Here is a 21548-nt window from a genome sequence, read left to right on the forward strand (position 1 = left end):
TGCCCCAAATAAACGGCTGCCCCGATTAACCGGTGGCCCAAATAACCGGAATCCACTGTATTTGTATATCAATCAAGTCCACTGGCCATGCAGGGATTAACCTGTGGTTAATAACACAGATTCGATAAAACAATACAGTACAATTTTATTAGTAGCCATCAAAAACAACAAATATTATTACTTGTTGGTAAGGGACCTAGCTTCCTTACCAACAAGTAATAATTATAAAACCGCACTGCAAACTTTTTAAATTTTCATATAAAATGTACCTTTTAGTTCTAAAACATCATGACTGTTTTTTTTTTTTTTTTAAATCTTATTCCTCTCAGCATAATCCTGATCAGGAGGATCTTCCAGGTAAAGTAATAAAATTTAGTTGTTTCTGAAAATTTGATTTGGATAATTTTTTTTTCTGAACTGGTAAATTACAGCAATAAAATTTGATCTTTTATAGAAACTAAATATAAAAGAATATCAACACCTCCTCCCAGAAAACCACCTCCACATGAAGCAGTAGTTCCAGCAATCAGTAATTATGTCAGCCACGACGACAGCATCTTACCTACTCTTAAAAGGTATCTTACTGCTGCTTACACATAGTATATTTAAGAGAAACTAGAAGAAATGTTCTTATATTCAGAAATTGGCTTAACCAGAATAAAATTATGTTATAGACAATTGTTCCATTTTAATTATAATATCATTTAAGGTTTGTTGCAAACCTTAAATAACATAACCTGATGTTATAAATCTCATAAGTTTCAATTAGAAATCAAGACAGAATGAAAAAACAGTAGGAAAAAAAATGTTCTTTCAGGAAAGAAAAGACAGTAGAAAGCATTTTTTCTTTGCTGGTAATTGTACTATATAGCGAAAAGGCAAATCCTCTTCAGATGCTTTTCGTTCTGTAGAACTCAGATCTTAATATTAATAATAATTTAATTTGGAAAATTTCTGTATAAATAGATAAAAGAATAAATATATAATGTTAATCAAACAAATAATTAATAGTAATAAGAAAGAACCGCCTGTGATGCATGTGTGTTCCAAGTCAGAAGAATAGTGGTGACAAATGGTCATGATTTTTTTACATTAAAAAAGCTCACATCCACATGATTATTTATCCTTCCAAAATTTGACTGATGATCCAGGAGTATACTCCCTCATTCAGGAATGCATTCTGGAGCCTGTCCCTTCATGATGGTGGGCATATGTTCCTTCATTCACCCAAAGTCTGTCTAAGTTTGAATTCTACTTAAGTCCCCAGACTTAAGTAGAATTCAAAGTGCATATCCTTAGTGCATATTTCTTTAGAGGTCCTTAAAATAAGGTTGCAGGGGACCCTGAACCAATAGTAATTCCATTGTTCATACCCCCCAGAGGGGGGTATGAACAATGGAATTACTATTGGTAAATCTGGTGGTCCTGATGTTCCTTCAACTATAAATATCAATTTAACATTCAACTAAATATTACAAAGTTCCTATTAAACTTGGCTGCCACTTATATTGAGCTTTCAATGATTCTTCAACTTCAAGGAAGGAAGTTCATCAGGTTAACTATTTTTTTTTTTTTTAAATTCACATACAAGTATGTGCAAAGCTCCTTTTCTTCCTCATTCTTAGCCCTATTTTTGCTAATAATATATGATACTCAGCTTTCATCTGTCTCAGTCCATCAGCAATTTTGTTACCTATATGCTTATAAGCAAAGAATCACATTGGTCTGCTAGATATGGTTTAACTGTTGATGATCCTGCTCAGGTTACTGACAAATAGATATTTTACATCTGTGTTCATGTGTGAGGAATTTTTAGGGATAGGGATGCCAGAAGTGTGTCATTCTCATAGGCAGCTAAATGATTTTGGAATAACTGACAGATTGTTAAAGCTTAACATAAATAAGGAACCCTGGGGTGGAAGGCTCTATCTTATTATAATAAGGGAAGCAATGAAACAGGTAATAAAAACTTTAGCCATAATTATGAGAACATTGTTGGATTCAGGGAAAGTCCCTATGGAGATGTGAAAATTTATCCCCAATTTTCAAAGGGGGATCAGAGGGCAAAGTGAGTAATTACAGCCCTGTTAGCTTAACTTCTGTTTCAGGGAAAATAATGGAACACTGGTTAAAGAAGTTTGTAGAAAGAGTCAGCGAAGGCATACATAGAGATGATGCTCAATTCAGCGGTTACATTTTGCTTTATGTTCTTAACATCCTGCAATCTCTTTCCATTGTGGCAATTTTCACCTTGGGAAAGAGAAAGAAGTCTACTGGTGCTAGATTGGGAGAGTAGGGTGGATGGTTGATCTGTACAATTCCATGTTTCTTCAAAAATATCTTCACAACAAGTGCAGAGTGGGTGAAAGCATTGGCATAAGAATGTTCATAATAATGCTGCCTTTCTCTGAAAATTGTGATTTTGACCTGGAAATGTGCTTTAGTAATCTTTGAAGCACCTGTAAGTAGAGCACAGCATTGGTTTTCTCCTCTTCAGTGCAAATTCCTTGTTAATCAACCCTGCTTGTCAAAAAACATGAACAGCATCATCTTGATTCTGTACTTACGCAAACAAAACATTTTTGGCTTTATTGATGATTTTGAAGTCCACTACATGCTCTGACACTTCGTCCGAGTCATACTGAAACACGCAACACCCATCTCCAGTGGCAATGAAGTCAAGGAAATTAGGATTACCTTGACAAGTGTGGATGAAGTCTTTGCATGATGACACTCTTCTTTACATGTGTTCATCTGTGAGGTTGTGTGGCAAAAATTTTTCACAGACATCCCTTTTCTAAAATCATCATGCAGAATTTGACAGATCATCTCTTTATTAATATCCAACTCATCAGCCATGATTCTGATGGTCAAACGATGATCCCTTGCCACAATATCATGAAATTTTGCATCTCTGTTCTCATTTTGACAGATTGACAGTTGTCCACTTCTTGGGTTATCGCAAACATCCTCACTTCCATCATGGAACTACTTATACCATTCAAGCACGATGGTATGACTTAATGTTTTATCACCATAAACAGTTTTTTTAATATTTCATACATTTATTTTGCAGATTTTCCCAGTTTAATTAAAGCAAAAATTTGACATTTGTTTGTTGCTTCATTGAAAAATCATGACAAGGAAATTAGTGCTACTAATTCCCTGATTGTTACTTGCAACCTGTCAGTCTACTGGACAACCTCTGTACCACCATGTGTTGGAAGAAGTTTAAGTTACAACATACCACTTCTGCTTACTTTCAAACTCATTGAACATGACCATAACAGCACCAATCCAGGAACTTTATTGCCACACTTCATATACAATAAATGTGACTTTGCATCATGAGAATGCACCCTGCTACTGCACAGTGTCTGTTAGTTTTTGATCTCCAGAAATATTCTGTGCTCCCACAGTCAACATATTTCTTGGATCAGTCACCATACAATTTTTTTCTTTTTCCAAAGATCTAAAATCACCTGAAAGGATATCAGTTTGGAATGAGTGACAACATCCGATGGGCCAAAATCTGATGGGCACTGAAGGACCTAACAGAAGAAGCAGCAGGAAGAGAACTTTCAGTTGTAGTAAAATTTACAGTAACATTTTTTATATGTCTCATTAATTTTGTGACAGACCTCACATTCATGAACACATGGAAACTGTATGTGGTGATGCATCCCTCTGAACCTCAGATAAAAATTTTGGGTTAAGCAGTTTAAATGTGTTGTAGAATCCATACAAGATAACCCCTGCTCTAATGAAAGTGATAACTCCAGAAATTTTCCAAAAAAATTCAAGGCCTGATTATGCGGGATAAACATGTTGAAGTGTTTTTAACTGCCAGAGCATGTGATATTTCTAAGGGGTGTTAGTACTGACCATTTTCCATGAACACTTGCCATTGCAAAGGTCATTCTTGCTAGGTACCAAGAATGCTCATACCTCTTCTGAAATAATCCAGGCTCAATTTATGACAACAGTTTATACATGCATGATGCAGATCCACAAGGATTTCTTTAAAGCATTGTAATTGAACCATTAAAATGAGAGTGAACATAATCTATAGATTATGTTTACTGGAATGTTCTAGAAAGTCTGAGTATCTTATTATGGGCAATTTAAATTTGTCTCTAAATAATTGGACAAGCAGAAGGAAATTCATTATGGGAAACAAAATTTTTAAATCAAGTGGGTGATTAATATTTGTATCAACATTTTAGGGAAGTTCTAGGGGCAGGAATATTCTAGACCTGATCATCACCCATGAACCAGATGACATTATAGAGCTGACAATACAGGAACCATTAGCAAGGAGTGATCACTGAGTACTAAGTTGAATGATGATGGGGAGAGGTTGCAGGCATTAAAGGCAAAGGAATGAGTTTTAATTTTAGGGAAGAGTGTTATGACAACTTGAGATGCATAGCCTCTGTCAACTGGGGAGTTAGCTCACAGTATAGAATTATGCTATACCTTTAAAGCTATAGTTGCATAAGCTTTGAATATGTATTTACACTAAGAAAATACAGCACTAGGAGGATACTGAGGCATATGAATAATGAACTAAACAGTTTAATAGAGCTTTTCCATGCCATCTTTTTTCTGCTGAAAAAGATGGCATGGAAAAGTTATGGAGTGATAAAAGGTACTGAAGCATTTTGATGAAGCAGATAATGAGAAAGAGCAAGGACAAGGAGTTTTAGAACAAATGTAAATACAAATAAGGGAAGAAGATTAGATCAAATCAGACCCTTCTGTAATAGATGCAGTAAAACAGCACATAATCCAGCTGATATTGCAAATAAATTGAACAGGTACTTTTTATTGATCTTTCCTTTGTAAATCACTTCCACTCCTGCTGGCAGAGGTGGAAGTGATTCTTGCACTGCTTCTACTGGAATGAGCAGCAGCCTGGAAAACAAGGTGCGGGAATTTCAGAGACTCCTGGGAGTCATCGCAGAACAAGTTAATACACGGGCTGTATTAGGGTAGCTAACACAGCCCATGTATCAGCTCCATGGCCAAATTGGCCACAATGGCGCTAATGGGATCCCATGGCTGTACTGTGAACCTGTTTGTACATAACACCTTCGTACACCATAGTGGTGCTGGCCAGACAAAGTTCCACACCAGAACAAATATCCTCTACATTTAAAAGTGATCTATTACCCAAAGAGACATCATTACTCAAAGCTTTTCTAACACAATATATTCCATGTTTAATTGGAATGCATGTGAATAGTGACACAACATCAAAGGAGATCATGCTCTCATTTTCATTTACAATCAAATTTTTCACAAAACCCACAAATTCTTTGCTGTCTTTTATGACATAGTTGGACTGACCCACTATAGGTGAAATCAATTTAGCCAAGTACCCTGACAAAGCATATGTGGGGCTTCCTATAAATGATATGATGGATCTGAGAGGGACTTCATGGAGGAGTTAGAGGGCAGGGTTTTTGGTGGATGGCAGTGTCCCATAAAGAAATGGAAGAGGTACGTAGATGATACCTTTACCATGGTCCAGAAGGGGAGAGAGGATGATGCACTCCATTCCATTGGCTTAATAGCTTCTCCCAATTTATACAATTTACCTCAGAGGTGGAGACAGAAGGTACCCTTCCATTCTTGGATGTACTGGTCTCTAGGATAGGCCCTAGGCTCAAACTTCAGTGTATTGTATAAAAAAACCTATGTGCAGAGGCCAGTACACCCATTATAGTTCAGCACAAGCTGGACAACATAAGAATGGTGTGGTAAAAGCTCTACTAGATAGAGCAGTGTCACACTGTACTACCTCTGAGAACAAAGTGTGTGAAACTAGATGAGTCACAGCAGACCTTAGAAAATGCAGATACCCACAGAGGATCATAGACATATTTAGTAGAGGAACAGAGTCCAACCGTCAGGAACCGTTTGTTCCTGTGGCTACCGCATACATTCCTTACTATCCGAAATTCCTTACTATTCCAAAATTCTCGCATCTAGCGAGAATTTTGCGTGGTTATAAAACACGCTGTGTGCAGCTTCCCGGGCAGAGGTTGCACACAGTTGTGTCCCAAGTAAAAGACCCAATAGCAAAGGACCTGAGTAGTGGAGTGGTATACAGGATAAAATGCCCGGATTGTGGGGAATGTTATGTGGGCGAGACAAAACGACGGCTCAAGGATCGTCTGGGGGAGCATGCAAATGCTATAAAAACCGCTGATTACAACAAGTCTGCTGTGGCCGAGCATTTTTGGGAGAGGCACCATCAAATCTCCATCAAATCTGTGGATCAAGCGCATGGGTTCTGGGACCGTAAATGGCTCGATAGCTTACGAATCAGTTCATCTGACAACAATATCATGAATAGGGACAGAGGTATGCGTATGCATCCTCTGTTTGAAACCATTGTCCTAAGTATGGATGAATGGTTTTGCTTGGCACACTCCCGAGCTGTTTCCGCTTCCAGTTCAGACCATGCGCCGACTGAACCACGTGTATAAGTACCGTGAGCCTGTTATATAAGGAAGTGTTGCAGGAAGTTTTGTTACTGCTGAGGAAGGAAGCCGATGCTTCCGAAAGCTCCAGGTTTCTTATCGTTTTTATTGCTTTTAATCCGGTTTATTTTAGTATATTTTATTGCAAGGATTTTATTACAGTTTTAAAGTTTTCACAATGTACATAATTTAATTTATTATAATATCAATTTTTGTAAATACATAGTGTAGTAATTTTATTTATTTTAATTTGTAAATTTTCAGTTACAGTAAAAATACTTATTCTTATGGTTGGTGTATAAGTTTATTTATTGCTAAGATATGAATTTGCCCAACCTCAGAGGCCTTTTTCAGGATATGTATTTGAAGTTTATAGTTTAAATGTTTCTGCTACATTTAATATAGAGAAATGGTACCTTTAAATCAGCAGAAACACTGATCATGCCAACCAATTAAAATTATTTACATTTTTTTAATGGATTAATCACCCCCCCACTTAACAGTGGATCACTTAACTGGGGATATAAAAACAATGCTCTGTTTTTATGTACCCAATTAAGAGCACTATGAGGGGTACACCTGTATAAGATATTCTGTCTCAGTTTGAGGTTGATCCAGTCTTTTGTTCATTATATAAATAATGCATTGATTGTAATGGTGAATTTACTGTTTGCACTGATTGACTGTGACATATATTTGAAGCTGTCTCTGCAGGATGTGATAAGGTAACAGATTGTGTGCGTGCGTGTGCATGCGTGTGTGCATTAGATACACAGAGAGTGAGCTAATAAAGCCAAAATTCAGTGTTTTGATGGATCAAGTCAAACATCTGAGGAAAAGAGTTGGTGCCTTTGGAAAAAATTATACCAGGATACTTATCAGATACTTAGGGGGGGTGCCTCCATAGCCAGGTGGGAAGGAGCAGCAGTGCATAGCACACGCTTCTTGATTAGACCAGGGTTCGAGCCCATCACCACCAAATACGGAGGATGCGGAAAGGAAAGGGAATGACCACCGCATATCCCGGAGCAATATGACCTTAGTTGCTAATGCTCCTAAAAACCAAAAATTAACAAAGATACTTAGGGGTTCACCATAACATTAATGCTTGAATGCTTGACAGGAAATACTGGTCCCACAGGAGGTTTTAATTCTGGGTGATTCAAGTTTTAGAGAAAAAGGAAATAAATATATTCTGTAATGTGGGTAGGTGGATAAGGACCAAGGTATGTTTGCCAGGTGAAGAGGCTAATGATACTGTAGAACAGTTATCATATTGTAAATGCACAAAAGGCAGTATCATTGCATGGGCAGGTACTAATAATAATAGCATAGACAAATTGAGATCTTAATTCATGGTAATGAGATTCACATCCTATGGACATCCTTTGGATGACCACAGGATGTCAATCTTTCAACTTGCAATTATCTATTATTATGTGAACCTTTCAACTTGCAATTATCTATCATTATCAAGTAAGCTGTGGTCCATAAATGTGTGGATTTTTTTGAGTGAGCAAAAGAAATTAGATTCACTAAATATGATTTTGTGACTTCAAATGTACGTGACGTATGTAGTGATTTTTTTTTTTAAAAAAACAAACTTTGTATATCTGAATTGAATGTTTTTTCTATATAATTTTATGTGTAAGGAAAGAATGTATATTGACTACTATATAAATACATGTATTTGATTGTTCAGGCAATTAGTTTAAGGATATTGTATTCTGATATACATATGATATCTAGAAAATGAAAGAATTTTTGGTGTATTGTTGTTGCATGCTAAATAAATTAATTGCAGCTTTGTTTCTCTTTCATCATTTCATATTATCATTAAGTGGTTCTATTCTGCATCTTTTCCTGCTAAGTTTAAATATCATTTTAATGTTACAGAGGGAAAAGTTTGCCATCTGTGTTTGCTGGAGAGAATACTACAGGAAATAAAGTTATTTCATATGGAAAATTATCTGATAAAGAAAAGAAGAAAGCCTCTTTAGCAATTGAAGTCTTTGGGCTTCCATTAGTAACCTCCATTTTACTGATTATTGAATATTTAATAGAATAACGGACTTTAAATCTTTGTAAATGATTGCAGTTGTCCATTGGACAGATTTAAATTAATTAATGACACTTTATTGAAAAACGAAAAAGATTATTTTTGTTTACTTGAAGTTTAAGAAGTTCTTTAACAATTAAGTTTTACCAAGCAGAAATCAAAAATATTTGTCTGGGTAACTTTATTCCATATATCTAAATACAGGACTTGAGTGAATTCATGTGGTGCATATAAATTAAGAAATTATATATTCAATGTATAGATATCCCTCTGTTTATAAAATGGTTATATTCCTGAAATGGCTTTCATTAGTTAATTGTAATATATCCTGTATGTTTTTGTCCCTAGTATGTACCCAGATTAAAATATTTTCTGTCCCAGGGCATAGTCTGGGACAGAAATAATGTTCCTATTGTTTGTTGTGGACAATCTTTCAGTGATGTAGCTAATTCTAGCACTGGGAATCTATAACATCAGTGGAGGTTTTTTAATTTATTTTTTGAATGAAAATTCCAAGCACAAAAGGTGTTATAAACTATAGTACTTAATGTCATAAATAGGTTAAAAGTGAGAAGACAGAAGATTCTTGTTGATATTGAACTTGAATTTCTATAGATTTAGGAAATGCATGTTCAAGAAGGCTGTTAGCATTAGCATTAGCAAAGGCACATGACGCAAGAAAGCAAGCTTTTATAGCATCAGAAAAAAAAATAATAAAACAAAACCCTTATTTCACCCATCCACTCACTCCAAATGTTTGTCAAGTTCTGCCTTGAATCTATTTAAGCTATCAACTTCTACAATGACAGATGGAAGTCTGTTCCACCAACCAACCACCCGCTGGTTAAAGGCAAATTTCTGCACGTCTATCCTACATCTGTCTTTCCTCAATTTGAATTTATGCCCTCTCAGGCGATTATTCTGAGCAAGAGGAAGAATCCCATCAGCATTGAGCATGCTCAACCCATTCAAGGCTTTATACACCTCAGTCAGATCACCTCGCAGGTGCTTAGTCTCCAGACACTGTAATTTTCAAAACTTAAGCCTTTCTTCGTAACAGCAACCCTTTGTTCCATTCACTAATCTTGTTGCCCTTCTCTGTACTCATTCCAACAGCTCTACAACCTTTTTAAAATGAGGCCTCCAGACCTGTATACAGTACTCAAGGTGTGGTCTGACCATTGCCTTATACAAGGGTATAATTACCTCCTTATCCCTGTTAGAAAAATTCCTGTATATCATTGACTCGACTCCATGAGCTACTCTTTCAGACCGTATGCACTGACTGCTCAGAAAACTTCATATCTGCCTGCACAATTACCCCCAGGTCCTTTCCATTCTCTACCATTGTCAGTGTGGTACCACAGAGTTGATACGTTACTCTGGGATTGCTGCTTCAAATATGTAGTACTTTACATTTGTCAATGTTAAACTTCATTTGCCACCTTCATTTAAAGAGGGCACTGACTCTCTTTAAAAATTACAGCTGTGAGTTACAGGCTCCGAAAAAGCGATAAGTGTTTGCCTTTTTATTTTCATAATTGTTATTTTATATTATACTTTATACGTAATCTTATAGTTATAGTTATGCTAGTTATTTTTATTTTAATTTTGTGGATTACTACTTAATATACGTAAAACCATTATTTCATTTGAATCTTGCAGCCATTGTTTTTGTATATAGTGGTAGGGAATTCAAATTTTTAATTGAGGTAGCTAGGTAGCTCTAACGTATAATTATATAGAGTAATACGCTTCACTGTTTCTATTAGATAGCATTGACATTTAATTAATTTAATTTATTGATCTTATTAATTTAAAATAGCATGCCCCCAAACTAGAGCAGCAAAGCAACGGGAACAAAGTGGCAGGAGTGCTGTGATTCAGGGGAGAACTCCGATTCTCCAAGGCATCAGAGCCTAAAAAAATGTGCAACTTGTGAAATGTTTGCCGAACTCTCTGGAACGGAACATGATATTGCTATGGGGGATGTCTTTGTGTGTGCGCAATTTAAGGAGTGTAAGGAAATCAGGCGACAACTCAGTGTTGTTATGGGCCTGTATGAGAGTTTGAAGGACAGGGTGGATGCCCTCGAAAGATCTAAATTGAGGGGCCCATCAAGCTTTCGGATGCCCACATCAATGCCAGAGCTTGCACTTGGTCATCACACAACACAGCGGCAACCTCCAAGGCAGAATGTGCTGGTCCCACAGGAACTAGTAGTTGTTGGTGACTCTGTTGTCAGGGAAACAGGGAACATGCTTTGTAAAAAGGATAGGTGGAACAGGACCAGGGTATGTCTGCCAGGGGCAAAGGTTGATGATGTTGTAGAGTGGATATCATCTTTTAAGGGCACAAAAGGTGATGTAGTTGTACATGTTGGCACTAATGATATCAAGAGTAGGAGACCGGCAGAATTACTTAACAAGTACAGGTCACTGTTGAACAAAAGCCGAGAATTAGGGTTGAAATTGAAAGTGTCTGCAATTCTGCCCAGACACGATAGGAGGGAGTATATGATGAGAGCCTTGTTGATCAATTCGGCCCTGGAAAGATTGTGCAAGGCTCAAGAGATAGAATTTTCTTCAGCCTGGTCTGTTCTTGTTAACAGGAGAGACTGCTTCTACAGGGATGGGATACACTTAAATAGAAAGGGTGCAAGAATATTTGCTGATGCTATTGAGGCAGTGTTAGGTGGGTCGGAAAACTGCTAGCTTGGGGGGAGATACAAGGACTAATAGTTTAACAGTAGCCATAGGCAGAGGTGATGGTGATTCTTGCACAACTTCTATTAGAATTAGCAGTGACCTGGAGCGAGGGGTGTTGGGGATTTCAAGGACGGATACCAGTCATCCTGAAATAGGTGGGTATATGGGATGTGTTAGGGTAACTAGGAATAGGAATAGGAGCATGTATGCTTGCACGTATACCAATGCTAGAAGTATAGTAAATAAATTTGATGAATTTGAAGTGTTTGTCAAGACATCAAAGGCGGATATTGTTGTGATAGCAGAGACGTGGTGTCACACAGATATAAGGAATGCAGAACTGGAATTTGGGAGTACAATGTGTAGAGAAAGGATAGACAGGATAGAAAGGGAGGAGGTGTTATGCTGTTAATTAAGAAAAACATAAAATCAAAAGAAGTGCACCCAGTTGATATAGATGAACAGTGCACTGTTGAGTCAGTTTGGTGTGACATAAGCACTGCAAAAGCAAAAATATGAGTAGGAGTGTGTTATAGGCCTAATGACTCGAATGAGTACAATGAACAATTGTACAGAGAAATAGAGTGGGCTAGTAAATCAGAATGTCTTATAATGGGGGATTTTAACTTCCCAGATATTGACTGGAAATTGTGGGTTGGTCACTCACACACTAGTCAGACTTTTGTGGATTTATTGGATGATTGTTTTCTGCAGCAGCAGCAGCAGCAGCAGCATGTTCGAGAGGCAACCAGAGAGAGTAATACTCTTGATCTGGTTATCAGCAGTGATCATTCGTGTATTAAGAATTTGCAGATAAAGGAACCACTACGTGGCAGTGATCACAATGTACTGATGTGGGATTTACTTAAAGATTTAATTACCATCAGGGGTAAAGGAAAAGGTTTTTGCTTCTGTAAAGGCGAGTACAGTGGTCTCAGAAAGTTTTTAAATTCTGTACAGTGGGATCAACTGACGATGTTACCAACAGTAAATTCTAAGTGGGAAGCATTCAAGGAATTAATCGAGGATGCTACTAAAAGTTTCATACTTATTAAGAAATATTGTTCAAGGTTTAGGCCTAAATGGTTATCTAATAAACTAATGAGACTCGTAACAGGGAAGAAAAATGCAGGGATGCATATAAATTATCAAGCGACTCAGAAGCCTATGGCATATATAAGCTAGTCTGTAATCAGGTCACAAAGGAGGTTAGGCAGGTGAAGGCAGATTACGAGAAATCCTTGGCAAAAGATGCTAAGAAAAACAGCAAGGATTTCTTTACTTATATAAACTCTAAAAGGAAGGGAATGAATCTGATTGGTCCACTTGACATTGATGGTTCGACTGTTGATGATCCTGCTCAGATAGCAAACAAACTGAATGAGTATTTTGCATCTACATTCACACATGAGGAATTATTAAGGGTTCGAAAATGGCAGAAGATTATCAAATTGTAGCAGGATACTTAATGATTTTGTAATAACTGAGAACAAAGTGGAGGAGAAATTGTTGAAGTTAAGCATAAGAAAAGCACCTGGGGTGGATGGGATCTATCCAGTTATATTAAAGGAGGTGGCAAAACAACTACGCAAACCCTTAGCCATAATTATGAGAGCATCCTTGGATTCAGGGGAGGTTCCCATGGACTGGAGATGTGCAAATGTATCCCCAATTCACAAAGGGGGATCGAAGGGTGACACGAGTAATTACAGACTAGTTAGTTTAACTTCTGTTCCGGGTAAAATAATGGAGTTACTGGTTAAAGATGCATTGCAGGATCATCTAGACAAGACTGCAGCAATAATTCAAACACAGCATGGGTTTGTTAAGGGAAAGTCTTGTCTGACAAATTTCATAGGATATTATGATATGGTTACAAAGGAACTGGACGCAAAAAATAATTTTGATATCATATACAGTGAAACTTCCCTTTAACGGACAGCCATGGGGAACGAAAATGTGTCCGTTAGAGAGAAGTGTCCGCTAACAAGAAGTCTGAGGGAGAAAAAAAAAAGAAAGAAAGAAAAATCGTTAAACGTTTAATGTAAAATTAAATTAAAATATATACAGATTTTGAACAATATTTTTGTAAATAATATACAATTACATACACAAGAGATAAAGAAAAATCGTTAAACGTTTAATGTAAAATTAAATTAAATTATATACAGATTTGCACAATATTTTTGTAAATAATATACATACAATTGTGCTATGCATATTATGACTTTATCTTAAGAAAAATACATACAGTAATCACTTATTTTCTTCTGCACCTTCTTCCGGCTGATAATTTTGTTTTCAACATTTGTTTGGAGTGAAGAAACCATCGAAAGTCCTTCAGTATCTTCTTCAGCGGCGAAAAACATTTTTAAACGATTGATTTGTATGAGCACTTCTTCTATTTTCATCAGTGGTTCGTCATTAATATGTTCTTCGACAGAATGACCTCCTTCCATTTCTTCATCCTCATGAGGAACTTCTTAAAAAATATCGATGATAATGTCGTTGCTATCTATAGCACCATCTTCTGTAGTGAGGTTCGAATCTATATCTTTATAGCCAGGGTCACTTGTAGCTGAAATATCATACATTATCAATAGATGTTGAAGTTCTTGTTCTTCTTGGTGCTCCACATTGCTGTTCACAACTTCAATTTTTGCGTTTGAGAAGCCAGACTTTACAAAACAGTTCACGACAGTTTGTTTTCTAATTGCGTTTACTGAAGAGGAAATCCATTGAATTGCATCTAGGATGCTGATTTTCTTTGCAAGGTCACTCGCACATGTTACATCGTTCATGTTTGCAATGAGATGTCTTAAAACACGTTTTCTGTAGTGAAGTTTAAATTTTTTTATTATCCCTTGATCCAAGGGCTGACACTCTGCAGATGTGTTTGGTGGCAGAAAAACGATTTGAATGTTGGACAATTCAATGTGCGGGTGAGATGCAGCATTATCCATGAAAAGAATAATTTTTCTGTTTTGACGAATCATGTTTTGGTTAAAGTGACTTATCCATTCGCTCATGATATCTCGTGTCATCCACGCTTTTTGATTAGACTTCCAGTCAACATTCAAAAGATTCAACTTTATGCCCTTGAATCAACGAGGATTTTGTGGTTTTCCTATAACAAGAGGTTGTTCAAAGTCTCCCACATATTTGTACACAATAGTACAGTCAATTGTTCCTTAGAAATTTTTCCGCCCTGGCACTTTTCGTTTTTTAGACTCATTGTTTTTTCAGGAAGAGCTTTAAAAAACAACCCTGTTTCGTCACAGTTGTAAATATCCTTAGCTTCAAAATCACGACATAAATCTTCCAATTTGACGGTCCACTCTGTTAGAACCCCAGTATCAACAGAACCACCTTCACCACTTACGGTTTTCCAATAAATTTTATGCCGAGTTTTGAACTTGTCTAGCCATCCCACAAAACCTTTGAACTCATTTACTCCCCTTTTCCCTAATAATAGGCCCATTAATGGGAATTTTTTTAGCACGTTCGCGACAAAACCACTCATACGTAACATTGTCAATTTGAAGTCCAACAGTTTTCGGGAATGATTTTTGAACCTGATCATTTCCGTGTTGCCAAAATTGTTTGAGCAGTTCATTTTTTTTCCCTTTTGGATGTCGCTTACCTGCGTCTTCCCGATTTTGAATTTTGCAGCGAGATTGCGAACACTATTTTTTTGCCGATCATACGCATTAATGAGTTCAGCTCATTTTTAAAGTTAAATGTTTACGAGAAGACATTGTGCACTTCACACGACACTGAAAAAAACTAAAAACTGAAAAGACGAAAGGCCGACCATATTCCCCCCCCCCACCTGCACACACCGAATTAATCAGAAGTTTTACATGTGTCTTAAAATTCTTGAAAAAGGGTTTAGAACCGCGACATAAACATTGATAAAATTCAGAGAATCGGAAATAGAAATAAACACACGATTGAGGCAATACGTGGAAGAAACGTTCCTAGAAAAAGGGCCGTGAGCTCGCCCGCTGTCCGTTATGGGGAGATCAAATTAAATGCTAATCTAAACGAAACAGTGCACATTGCCTGTCCGCATCCGTTACAGAGAATGTCCGCTAGACAGAAGCTGAAAACGCATTAAAACCAATAGAGGTGAGTTGGGGAATTTGAAAATGTCCATTATAGAGAGATGTCCGTTAACGAGAGGTGTCCGTTAGGAGAAGTTTCACTGTATTTGGATTTCAGGAAAGCTTTTGACACTTGCACATGGAAGACTATTGTACAAATTGGAGCAGAATGGTATTAAGGGTAAGTTGCTACAATGGATAAAAGGATGGTTAAGTGGGAGAAGACAGATGGTGGTAATTAATGGGTGCTGCTCTTTGGGGACTAATGTTATTAGTGGAGTCCCACAGGGTTCAGTGTTGGGTCCACTGTTGTTTTGTATATTTATCAATGATATTGATGAAGGTATATCAGGCTTAATGTCTAAGTTTGCAGATGATACAAAGGTTGGCAGGGTTGTTAATGACAGTAATGTCAGTGTGATACTGCAACAGGATCTAGATAATTTGGACAGATGGGCTAAGAAGTGGCAACTGAAGTTTAACCTTGACAAATGCAAAGTACTGCATATGGGTAGAAGTAACCCCAGAGAAATGTACCAACTGTGCGGTACTACACTTAAGGTGGTAGAAAATGAAAAAGACCTGTGAGTAATTGTACAGTCAGATATGAAGTTTTCTGAGCAACGCAGACAGGCTGCCAGGGCAGGTCATGGGATTTTGTCAATGATATATAGGAATTTCGCTAGCAGGGAAAATGAGGTGATTGTACCTCTGTATAAGGCAATGGTCAGGCCACGCCTTGAGTACTGCATACAGGTCTGGAGACCTCATTTTAGGAAGGATGTAGATTTACTTGAGTGTGTACAGAGAAGGGCAACAAGATTGGTGAGGGGAATGAAGGGATCCTCTTACCAAGAGAGGCTTAAGTTCTGCAAATTGCAGTGGCTGAAGACTAGGCACCTGCCCGGTGATCTGATTGAGGTGTATAAGGCCTTGAATGGGTTGAGCACGCTGAATTCTGTTGGGATCCTTCCACTTGTTCAGATTACGAACCTAAGGGGGCATAAATTCAAATTAAGAAAGGACAGATGTAGAATAGATGTGCAGAAATTTGCCTTTAGCCAGCGGGTGGTTATTTGCTGGAACAAACTTCCATCTGTCGTTGTGGAAGTTGATAGGTTGAATAAATTTAAGGAGGAACTGGACAGGCATTTGGAGGGAATGGTATGATTTTTTTTTTTTTTTTTTTTTTGGCTGATGCTGCATAAGCTCATACTTGCTTTCTTGCATCACATGCCACTACTACTACATCTCAGCACATCTGCTGAACCTTTCTAGATCCTGTTGCAGCAGTGTACTGTCATTAGTGTCATTAACAACCCTGCCAAACTTCATATCGTCTGCAAACTTGGTCATTAAGCCTGATATATCATCATCAATATCATTTATAAATACAGAAAACAACAATGGACCCAACACTGAACCCTGAGGGAGTCGACTAATAACAGTAGTCCACGAAGAGCAGTGTCTATTGATTACCACTCTCTGTCTTCTCCCATTCAACCATCCCTTTATCCATAGCAGAAATTTGCTTCCAATGCCACACTGCTTCAATTTGTGCAGAAGTCTTCCATGTGCAACGGTATCAAAGGCTTTTCTAAGATCCAGATATATGATATAAAAGTTATTCTTCGCATCCAGTTCCTTTGTGACTACATAATAGTATCCAATCAAATTAGTGAGACAAGACTTCCCCCGTAACAAACCCATGCTCTGTCCGAGCTATAACTGTCTAGATGATCCTGCAATGCTTCTTTAACCAGTGCCTCCATTAATTTCCCTGGAACAGAAATTAAACTAACAGGTTTGTAATTACCTGTGTCTCCCTTTGATCCTCCTTTGTGGATTGGGGTAACATTTGCACATCTCCAGTCAATGGGTACCTCCCCTGAGTCCAGGGAAGCTCTCATAATTATGGCTAAGGGTTTGCTTGCTTACTTCCTTTCCCACCTCCTTTAATATAACTGGATGGGAGGCACCTCCGTAGCCAGGTGGGAAGGAGTAGCAGTGCGTAGCACACGCTTCTTGATTAGACCGGGGTTCGAGCCCGTCACCACCAAATACGGAGGATGTGGAAAGGTCAGGGAATGACCACCGCATATCCTGGAGCAATATGGCCTTAGTTGCTAATGCTCCCAAAAAAAAAAAAAAAAAAAAAACTGGATGGATTCCATCCACTCCAGGTGCCTTTCTTGTGTGTTTCTTCAACAATTTCTCCTCCACTTTACTCTCAGTTATTACAAGATTATCTAGCTTACTGCCAGAGTTGAATACACCTCTGGAATTCCCCTCCCTGAATAACTCCTCATGTGTGAATGTCGATGCAAAATATTCATTTAGTTTGTTAGCTACCTGAGCAGGATCATAAACAGTTGAATCATCGATATCAAGTAGACCAATCTGATTCATCCCCTTCCTTTTGGAGTTTACATAAGTAAAGAACTCTTTGCTGTTTTTCTTTGCTTCCTTTTCCAAAGATTTCTCGTAATCTGCCTTCGCCTGCCTAACCTCCTTTGTAACTTGGTTACAGACAAGCTTATATCTATCATGGGCTTCTGTGTCGCATGTTAATTTTTATGTAACCCATGCATTTTTCTTCTCTGTCACATGACTAATTAGTTCATCTGACATCCATTTAGGCCTAAATATTGAATAATATTTCTTTATTGGTATGAAAAGCCTGAATGTTTCCCATTTTGAATTTGCTGTTGGTAACATCATCAGTTGGTTCCACCGTATAGAATTTAAATACTGTCTCAGACCACCATAGTCACCTTTACAAAATAAAAAAACCCTTGCCTTTACCCTTGATGGTAGTTACCTCTTTGAGTAAATCCCACTTCGGCACACTGTGATCACTGCGACCTAGTGGTTCCTTATCTGCAGATTCTTGATGCATGAAGAATCATTACTGCTAATCAGATCAAGAGTTACTCCCTCTAATTGCCTCCCGAACATGCTGCTGTATAAAAAAATCATCCAATAAATCCACAAGAACCTTGCTATTGTGTAAGTGACCAACCCACAAATTCCAGTCAATATCCGGGAAATTAAAATCCCCCATTATAAGACACTCTTATTTACTGGCCCACTCTATTTCTCTGCATAATTGCTCATTATACTCATCAGATTCATTAGGCCTATAACACGCACCTGGCCCCGGGTGCCAAGCGAATTCGAGGTCAAGCGATTTTTTCTGCGAAAACAGAGTGCTCATCAAAAGCGATTAAAGTTTTTTCTAATTTCCTACGTTTCTATTAGCTTTATTTCTATATTGTTCTACACTTAAAAGCCACAAGTTAGAACAGAGAAAGGAAACTCACCTTTCTTTATTTATCCATATATTTCTATTTCCACTAACGAACTAACACTTTAACCGCTTGGCCTCCTAGCGGCACTGCTCCTGCCTCCCCGTGGCGGGGCCGGAAATCTTGGCAAGCAAGTCCACTTGCCAAGGGCTAAAAGGAGCAAACATGGCAAACACAGACCATCAGCAGGATATTGAGAACGAAAATCCAAAGAGACAAAAGACTGATCGGATGGAGCAACCTTGCCCATCGTTCTTAATTATCCACTCTCTTACTAGTCAGCCCATTAATAAATTGTCTCCGTTTGTCATACAAAAACATCTGGAGGGTATTGCAGGATCTCCCAAGATGGTGAAGAGACTGCAATCAGGAGACTTACTAGTAGAAACCACCAACCACAGACATTCTGAGAAGCTGTTACAACTGACAAGTTTTGCTGGAATTCCAGTTAAAATATCCCCGCACAAAACCTTAAATTCATCTAAAGGTGTGATATCCAGTTGGGACTTATTAAACGTTACTGAGGAAGAAATAACCCAAGAGCTGCAGGGACAACACGTAATTGAAGCAAGACGAATAATGATCAAAAAAGATAATGTACTTACACCTACAAGAAACATTATTCTCACCTTCAATACACCCAACTTACCCTCCTCTGTAAAAGCAGGTTATTTACTTTGCCGAATCCGGCCTTACATTCCAAACCCTTTAAGGTGTTACAAATGTCAGAAGTATGGCCACTCACAAACTGTATGCAGAGGAGTTCCTGTCTGCCCTAATTGTGGTTCTGCAGATCACATACAAAGTAACTGTACAGCTACAAAAATGACCTGCCCAAATTGCAAAGGTGACCATCCTGCATATTCCAAGACATGCGAAAAGTGGAAAACCGAGAAAAAAATAGTAAAATACAAGGTTGAGAACAAAGTAAGTTACCCAGAAGCGAGAAAATTAGTTGCTCCAACTATAACCAAAAATATGACCTATGCCAATGCTGTGAAAAAATATCAGACCGTCTCCACTCAAACTGATGTAACAGTTCCCACTAACAAATCAATTTCTGATTGGGCTAGAAATGTTCTTTCTAAGCAACAATCCAAGTTCTCTGACCAAGCCAATAATACTCCTCTGACAATACCAGCGGCCTCACCTACTCCGGTCATAGATACCATATCTCATAGTTCAAACGCAAATGTAGTAAAAAATTTTCAGGACACAACCATGGACACAGATGGCACATCCATACAGGATGATCCCCCTCTAGAAATCCATGCAGAAGAAGAAATGGACACAGGTCGACCAGTTTTCTCTAAAAAAGATAAAACTAAATTAGAGCGTCATAAGCCAGTAACCTTCAAAAAACAGTCAGATACAGCTCCTTCAATAAAACACAAATAATGCCTTGTATTTTACAATGGAACTGCAGAGGCTTTCGTTGCAACACAGATGATATCCGTGATCTAATTAGCCGATATTCTCCAGTTGCCCTTTGTCTTCAGGAAACTTACCTAACCTCGCAAATTTCTCCTTCAATAAAAAACTATTGTCTTTATCGAAGAGATCGTAACACAGCAAATGCTGCCCATGGTGGTGTAGCAATCCTGATAAACTCAAAGATCCCAACTAAACATATTCCACTTCAAACTGAAATAGAAGCTGTTGCTGTTCATATAACTCTGAATATTTCAATAACAGTTGTTTCAATATACCTACCACCAAACCATGCTTATTGTTTAAAAGATCTTGAAGATCTATTCCTACAGATACCTCCACCTCTCTGTATATTAGGGGATTTTAATGGGCACCACCCCTTATGGGGCGATCCTAAACTAGACACACGTGGTCGACTCGTTGAAAGCTTTCTAGAGTCACAAAACCTCACCTTACTCAATACTGGTACGCACACTCACATACAACTCCCAACTGGACACACCTCAGCAATAGACCTCTCAATTTGTTCTCCAATACTCTTTCCAACCATAGAGTGGTACGTTTTAAATGATCCAATGGGCAGTGACCACCTTCCAATCATATGCAATGTTTTAATGTCACAGACTCCATCAAACAAGCTCCGCAGGAAATGGAAATTTGTTCGCGCAAACTGGGCAAAATTTCGATCATCAATCTCTCTTGACGAGGAAAAAATCCAGCTCCAAAATATTGATAATGTAACAGACTACATCACATCACATCTCCTAAAAGTGGCCAAGGACACAATACCATTATCAAACCCCCCTGATCGCAAGCATTATAATTATTGGTGGAATGATGAGTGCACAAAAGCAAAGAAAGCAAAAATCAAAGCCTGGAATTTATTTCGGCGATGTCCAACCACAACCAATCTCATTAATTATAAGAAGCTAAGAGCAAAAGCACGATTTGTACAAAAGCAAGCTAAGAAAGAATCCTGGACCCGTTTTGCATCGACCTTTAACAGAAACACTGATCCGAAAACTATATGGAAGAAAATTAGACAGTTATCTGGTAAGTTTCCTACTATACCATCTCCAATCCTCTCCTGGAAAGGGCAAGATCTATCCAATTCCTTAGACATTGCTAATGCTTTGGGCAATACTTTTGCTGAAATATCAGCGGCATCAGCATATCCTACATCATTCCAACGAATTAAAAACACTAGAGAAAAGCATGCCATAAAATTTCAAACCGCATGTACTCTTCCATATAACAAACCTCTGCAATACTTTGAACTTCTGCATGCCATTAGAACAGCCCACAATGGTGCAGCCGGGCCAGATGGGATTTATTATGTCATGCTTCAACATCTCGATGACAAAGCTTTAAGACTGCTTCTGGTTTTTTACAATCGTATATTTTTAGAAAACGTTTTTCCAAATTCTTGGCACCACTCTACTGTT

At 37.9% G+C, this 21548-nt stretch overlaps 1 protein-coding gene across 3 annotated transcripts in view; it reads left to right on the top strand.

The window, feature by feature from the left end:
* Positions 1–21548, top strand: part of LOC150079276 (centrosomal protein of 104 kDa) — a 211455-nt gene that overhangs the window by 131780 nt on the left and 58127 nt on the right. For all 3 annotated transcript variants that reach the window (XM_090383351.1, XM_090383352.1, XM_090383353.1), the window contains 3 exons: positions 330–357; positions 455–575; positions 8388–8517. In XM_090383351.1, the coding sequence (XP_090239477.1) occupies positions 330–357; positions 455–575; positions 8388–8517 (279 nt within the window). The remainder of the gene's footprint in view (positions 1–329; positions 358–454; positions 576–8387; positions 8518–21548) is intronic.

Source organism: Mastigoproctus giganteus, chromosome 10, assembly GCF_048544385.1.
Source record: "Mastigoproctus giganteus isolate SK-2022 chromosome 10, ASM4854438v1, whole genome shotgun sequence".
Taxonomy (NCBI): Eukaryota; Metazoa; Arthropoda; class Arachnida; order Uropygi; family Thelyphonidae; genus Mastigoproctus; species Mastigoproctus giganteus.